The 6,959-nt window shown below is 55.6% G+C and overlaps 1 protein-coding gene across 1 annotated transcript; it reads right to left on the reverse strand.

Moving 5' to 3' along the window:
• Positions 1–667: 667 nt before the first annotated feature.
• SOWAHD (sosondowah ankyrin repeat domain family member D) lies at positions 668–2,452 on the reverse strand. Its single transcript, XM_017350015.3, has one exon. It carries the CDS (start codon positions 2,149–2,151, stop codon positions 1,177–1,179), a length of 975 nt encoding a protein of 324 aa, XP_017205504.2. The 5' UTR covers positions 2,152–2,452; the 3' UTR covers positions 668–1,176.
• Between the last annotated feature and the right edge of the window lie 4,507 nt (positions 2,453–6,959).

The following is a 6,959-nucleotide window of genomic DNA, read 5'->3' on the forward strand; positions in this document are numbered from 1 at the left end:
GAAAGTTCCTGGTTCCTGGCTCCTGGCTCCGGATCAGCCTGGCTCAGCCCTTGTGGCTATGTGGATGAAGATCTCTATCTCTGCCTCTCTTTCTCTGTAACTCTATGTTTTAAATAAATAAATAAATCTTTTCAAAAAACACCTTTGGGGAAAGCCCTATCTTGGAGTGGAAAATAGGGTCAGTGGGGGTGTCTCCCTGGAGGGTACAACTCAAGATCAATTACATGACTCACCACAAAATGTCAGAAATATAACTGCGCCTTTTCCCTTTCACTGTCCCAGGCCCCTTACATGATAACTCTTCCACGATGAGGCTGGTGCCAGAAGCCAGACTTAGAATTCCAGAGACGGGCAAGCTGTGTGTCTAACTCAGAGCCAATGAAAAGTACTAGGGAACTTCAAAAACTTCCAGGTAAGTTTACCTCCATGGCTTGAAATGCATGCGAGGTTATCCCACAATGGGTATTTTCCTGAACTTTTTGAAGACACCCCCCCCCCAACATAGCTCCTCCCTGCGCAAAGCTCTGGCCATTTGCCTGCCCTGGGTCACTAGCTCGTGGTCATGGTTGGTGACCTCTTCCTACCTCTTCCTTGAAAACATATGTGGCCTTTCCCTCTGCGGCTAGTCAAAAAAAAAAAAAGGCACTCAAAGGACAGCTCTGTCATGTGACTGGAAAAAAACATTTCGCTTTAATATACTAGAGAAGTCATCCTTGATACATTAGGACAGGTAGCATGGTGTAAGGCCTGGTAGCCTCAGGGGGAGGTAGCCTGGGGCTGACTCTGCCCTCACAGGGGGACCCTTTAATGGCCTCCTTCCGCTGCATCCACGGTTTAGTCTTAACTCATTCTTGCTAATAAATCCAGCGCTTCTGCCTGCCCAGAAATGGCTGCTGGCAGCTTGACTTTCCCTCTCCCAAGAAGGACCCGCTCCCTCTCCTGACTCCTTAGTCCTGAAGCTTTGGGCCTGGCCCGGCCGGCTTGGCTCTTGGCTCTCTTTCGGTTAGGGAGTGCCCTACCTCCCGGGTCCTCCTGGCCGGTGGCCGCAGGAACCTGGGGCAGGTACCTGAGACGGACCCCGACGTGCTGTCTCCTAGGGTGCGACCCTGGAGAACCCAGGGCGGAGTCCTCGCCGCAGCTTCGTGTCACCTCTGAGCTCTCCAGTTTTCATTGCCCTCAACGGTCCTGGAAGAAGGGGAACAGATGGCGGAAAAGGCCATGAATTTGCGCCACCCGGCTGGCCACGGTGTTCTTCTCCCTGGTCCGCGTCGCCGCCGCTCTCCTGTTTGTCCCCACAGCCGTCACGCCCGCTGCGCTCGGGGTCCGTCTCAGCGTCCACGCAGCGGCGGCGCTGCTGTTATTGTTGGCGTTGCCCCACTGGTGGCCGCCTGTCGCCTCGCAGTCCTCGGCCCCCGACAGCTCCCGCAGCCTCTGTGGCGCGTCGGGCCGCAGGTAGTGGCACGCTCGGTGGCCGCTGTGGTCGCGGCGCGTGGGGTCGGCGCCCAGGGCACCCACCAGCACCTTGATGACCATGTCGTGGCCTTGCAGCGCGGCCAGATGGAGGGGCGTGAGGCCGCCGCTGCCCGGGACGCTCACGTCGAGCGGCAGTCCCCGGCGCAGGGCGAAGTCGTGCAACAGAATGAGCTCCTCGTGGCGTCCGTGTTTGGCCAGCCAGTGCAGCACCGTGTAGCCCGAGATCGGATCGCACCGCAGCAGCAGTCCCGGCTCAGCTTCCAGCAGCTCCTGCAGCACTTCAAAGCGGCCCTCGGCGGCCGCCAGGATCCACGCGTGTTCCCGCGGCTCCAGGCACAGTCCGCTGCCTCCCTGCCCATTGAGTCCGCCGGGCCCTCCCGAGGACGGCTCCTCCGCGCGCTCCTCGGACAGCTTCCCGGCGGGAACCGCCCCCTGCAGCCCCAATAGCTCCCGCAGGGCTCCCCGTCGGCGTCCTGAGCCCGCTCCCGAGAGCGTCAGCGAGCCTTGGGAGGGGCACTCCCGGGGGGCGGCGGCGACGGCGACATTGCCCCGGTACCTGCCCAGGCTACCTGTGTCCACTCTCGAGAGGCGGGGCTGTGGGGCGCCCCGCAGGCTCTGCGCGGTTGGCGCGCGAGAGGCCTTGGGCTCCGGATCTGCGGTCCCTCGGGGCTGGGCCATGGTCTCGCAGCTGCCGCCGCAGTTCTTCCAGTGTCTAGCGTTCGCTGCCCCGTTCCCGGGCCCCACCGGGAGGGGAACTGGCGCTGGCGTTGGGGAAGGAAGCGGCTTGAGCAACTGGGTTCTGAGGGAGGGAGGGAGGGAGGGAGGGAGTGAAAGGGAGGAGGAGGGAGGGGGGGAGCGAGCTAGGGAGGGCTCCGCAAGGCGGTGGGGGGCGTGGAGGGGTGAGAGCTGCCACCAAGTCCCCAGGGCGGGCCCAGCTCTAGTACCCAGGGTACCACCGCAACGGCAGCTCCCCAGGGTCACGGACGGCCCCGCCTCAAACGGCCAGGTGAGCTCACGGCCCCGCCTCCGGCACGGCGCGAGCCACCGAGGCGTGGGGGCGGGGGCGGGCAGCTGACCTTGCAGCCCCGGTTCTCAGCATCCTAGCAGCTGCAAGCGTCAAGGGGCTCTAGGGCGCCTCTCCCCGGCGGGCTGAGCTCAGCTTTTAGCTGCGGCCTGCGGGAGGGGAGCTTGATCTTTGAGCTCCAGGGCTCTCGCTCCCCGCCCCCTTCCTTTGCCCTTCCCTCTTATCTCAGCAGGAATCTCCCTGCACTTTGTCCCGAGCCGCCTTAGTCCTGGGCCTAGCTTTCACGGACGCCGCTTGGCTACCCCATGTGACTCTGGCTCGTCTGCCCTGCCCTTCGTGTGGCCTTGATCCTCTCCGCAGCGCCAGGGGCTGCCGGAGAAACCCGACACACTGGGGTCTAGGCAAAAGCCCTTCCATGGAACAGATGCAGAGACGGGGTATCCCCTGCTACCCCGCGGCTCCCTGCTCTGCTCTCCGCCCTCTTTTCTCCTCGTTGACCTTCCAGGTTAGCTCGTAGAAGCAGCTCCAGGTAAAGTGGAGCCAGCGCCACGGGAACACTCGACCTTATTTTTTTTTATTTTTTTATTTTTTATTTTTGACAGGCAGAGTGGACAGTGAGAGAGAGACAGAGAGAAAGGTCTTCCTTTTGCCGTTGGTTCACCCTCCAATGGCCGCCGCCGCGGGTGCGCTGCGGCCGGCGCATCCCGCTGATTTGAAGCCAGGAGCCAGGTGCTTTTCCTGGTCTCCCATGGGGTGCAGGGCCCAAGCACTTGGGCCATCCTCCACTGCCTTCCCGGGCCACAGCAGAGAGCTGGCCTGGAAGAGGGGCAACCGGGACAGAATCCGGCGCCCCGACCGGGACTAGAAGCTGGTGTGCCGGCGCCGCAAGGCGGAGGATTAGCCTATTGAGCCTTCTGCAGAGGTGCAACCCAGCTCTCTCCCGGAGGGAATTGCTGCTTTCTGCAAAGCCAGAGCTTTCTCCGGGCTTTCGAGAAACGAGGATGTTTTATCTTTTTCACTCCTCACACCAGCTTCTTCTTTGCTCTTCCCTTCCTTCAAGAAATGATCATTCTTGCCTCCTGTCCTCCACCATGTTGAGGAGTTCGTGCACGGAGCAACAGGGAGCCATAGAAGGTTTTTGAGCCAGGGAGGGACGTGTCTATGATTAAGGTTGTCTTAGGAGGATGATTGTAGCAGAGGCAGAGGTGGAAAGCCAGGAGACTGTTCCAGCAGATTAAGCCAGAAAGAGTGGGGACTGAGACTAAGCCAGTTCACTCCTTTTGGCCCAAAGGTGGCACCAGGGATGGGAGGTGACAGAGGCTTTTCCTCCTTAGCTGTCAAATGCTTGGAACCGCTGCTAAACATCTTAAGCTTTCCTTCACACCAGCTTACACGTTTGAAATCCATTCTTGGACTTTTACTATGGGCTAGACACTGTGCCAGATGCTCTATGTATGTTAACTCTTGTAATCCTTCCCATGGCCTTAAGAGCTAAGCATCATTCCTATCTTCAGTTTGCAGAGAGATTAGACCACTTGCCCAAGGTCACTCAGCAGGAAGTGGCAGAGCCGATCTGAATCTGTGTGGCACCATGGGGCTTTTTTTCCTGGCACCCAAGGGACTGGCATTCAAGCCAGACTTATCAACAGCAACTCACTCACACAAGCCCGAAATTCCAGCCACACAGAGGGACTTTCCCCAACCTCAGCCTTTCCTTGACTTGTGCTCCCCTGCAGGTAATGGCCCCCCTCACAGCTTCTATCTAGTGGCTCCTGTTCTCCCTGACTTTCGGGGTTGGCCTCAGTTTCCCCCTACCCCAGCCCAGAAATCCCCCTCCTTCCCCAACCCTCTGTTGCAGCCAGATAGACTGCCTTTTGATATTTTTTTTTCCCACTTGCTCTGACATGCTGCTTAAACTCTATTCTTGTAAGTCTAGTAGGTAGGCAAGAAATATTGTTACCTTGTTCTGGTCTGGTGGCCTGGGAAAAATGGGATCGGGCCCCAGTGTGTCAGGAAGGGAGATGCAGAGCCAGTGCCTTGGGGCCCACTCTCACATCCCTGCCTCTGATGGAATCTGCAGGACACGAAAAGCAACTCAGAGATTTGACCAATTCATAAAAAGAACGAAAGTAGTGATTAAGCGGTTTTTCCCTTGAGCTGACTGGCCAAAGCCACCTCCTGGCCTTTGCTGAGTCCTCAGAGGCCAGCCCAGGTCCAGAGTAAGTCCCAAGCTTTCAGGCTTTCATTTTCAAAATGAACCCTGACTGACAAGCAGCTACTTCCGTTGCTCTGGAAACTCCCCTTCAAAACCCCAAATCTGTAAACACCAAACCACACATATGCACGCGCGCTTCCAGAATATGCAAACAGCTGCAGCTATATTTTTTAGAATCAGAATGCCAGCGTGGAGAGTGCAGGATGGAAGAATGCTTGCACTATTAATTTTCCTTGCCACTAAGCAGGCAACCCCCTTCCCTATCAGCACTAATAATATCTCTGGTTCCAGTTCAAAGACTGCAAAGGCAGCCGCCTGAGCAGCACCACAGACCCATGACGCATGTGACCTTGATTAGCTCTGTTGCCAGAGACCAAAGTCACGGTGCCTCCCTAGCAACTTGTTTCATCTTGACTTAGCAAGCGCTATCTACCTTGGGTCACCAGCTGCACACAAGGTTCCCCAGATCCATCCCTTTCAGTAGAAAGGGCTTTGGAATTTGATACCAGGAAGTGGGGTTAGAGGGAACGGAAAGCACAAGGGATACTACCTACGAATGCACCCAGTCACCCGAAGCATCTGCCACCTGTCCAAGGGAGGGGGATGAAGACTCTTGCTGCCCTTGGAAATGGCCTCCCCCAAAACTGGATGTAGAGTGGGTATTTGCATTGCAAATAGTCTGTGCCTGGCCTCTTCCCAGTAGCAGCCTCTCTAATATATTCACAGGCTGATTTACAGATCCTGCACTATTAGAACTAGAAGAGGGGGCCGGAGTTGTGGCATAGCTGGTAAAGCCATTTGAGCACTGGTTCATGTCCCAGCCGCTCCACTTCCAATCCAGCTGCCTGCTAATGGTCTGGGAAAAGCAGAGGAAAATGGCCCAAGTGTTTGGGCCCCTATCACTCACATGGGAGACCCAGATGAAGCTCTTGACTCCCGAGTTTTGCCTGGCTCAACCCTGGCCTTTGCAGCCATTTGGGGAGTGAACCAGTAGATAGAAGACTTCTCAGTCTCTTTGTGTGTGTCTCTCTCTCCCTGTAACTCTTTCAAATAAATCAAGGAAGGAAGGAAGGAAGGAAGGGGAAAAGGAAAAGGAAGGGAAGGAAGGAAGACAGAGAGAGAGAGAACTAGAAGAGGGCTTAACATTTCCTTGCTCTTCATTTCCCGGATGAAGTTTAATCATCAGAGAGGATGTTATGAGGCAAAGAAACTTAAACCTGATATGTTAAGCGTACACCAGTCTTGATTAAGAGAGCAGGTTGGAAATCTTACATTAAGGGGCCAGCATTAGAGTGTAACAGATTAAACCTCCACCTGCAGTGCTGGTGTCCCACATGGGCGCCGGTTCAAGTCTCAGCTGCTCCACTTCCCATCCAGCTCTCTGCTGTAGCCTGGGAAAGCAGTAGAAGATGGCCCACGTGCTTGGGCCCCTGCACCCACGTGGGAGACCCAGAGGAAGCTCCTGGCTCCTGGCTTCAGCCAGGCCCAGCCCCAAACTGGGGAAGAGCCCCACCCCACCCCCTGTGACTCTGCCTTTCAAATAAATAAATAAATCTTTTTTTAAAAAAGAAATCTTACAGGGAGGCTCATAATTGATATGCGAGATTTAACTTACACATAACTTTTCAGGACTTGCCAGTGGGATTTGGGAAATTCAGAAAAACCCCCAGGTGCAAGAGGAATGTGTGAAAGGTAGCATGTCAGGTTTCTGAGGCTCTCACAGCCCTGGGTCAACAAGAGACTGAGGAACGTTCCTGATGTTCCAGATAGGAAATGTACCTTTTCATTCCTCCAAAGACCAGTGCTGATAGCATAGCACAATTCTCAGCCTGAGCAAAAGCTCCCCTCCCCCGATCGTGTGGGGCAGGGGCGTGACTGAGTCTGGGGAGTGTGTGCACACTGCCAGGCATCACCGTCTCTGGTTGCCATTGTAACGTCCCCAAGTGTCACAGCTTTACGCCAGATCTCCTTTTGGATACCTCTTCCTTACATGAGGGAACAAGTCATGTTTAGTAAGTACTCGTAAAATGCTTTCCCAGTACTTTGGAATTGCTTTACCCCCTGGTCCCTCAGCAGAGTCTGATGTACCTATTAGGGAGAAAAGATTGCCATTTTTTTTTTAAGATTTATTTATTTTATTTGAAAGGCAGAGTTACAGAGACTGAGAGATCTTCCATCTGCTGGTTCACTCCCCATACAGCTGCAATGGCCGGAGCTGGGCCGGTTCGAAGCCAGGAGCCAGGAGCT

Source organism: Oryctolagus cuniculus, chromosome X (genome assembly GCF_964237555.1).
Source record: "Oryctolagus cuniculus chromosome X, mOryCun1.1, whole genome shotgun sequence".
NCBI classification, from domain to species: domain Eukaryota; kingdom Metazoa; phylum Chordata; class Mammalia; order Lagomorpha; family Leporidae; genus Oryctolagus; species Oryctolagus cuniculus.

What these genes read in the sequence shown, in the direction of transcription:
- SOWAHD (XM_017350015.3), bottom strand. Translation starts at nt 2,151, where the DNA reads ATGGCCCAGCCCCGAGGGACCGCAGATCCGGAGCCCAAGGCCTCTCGC.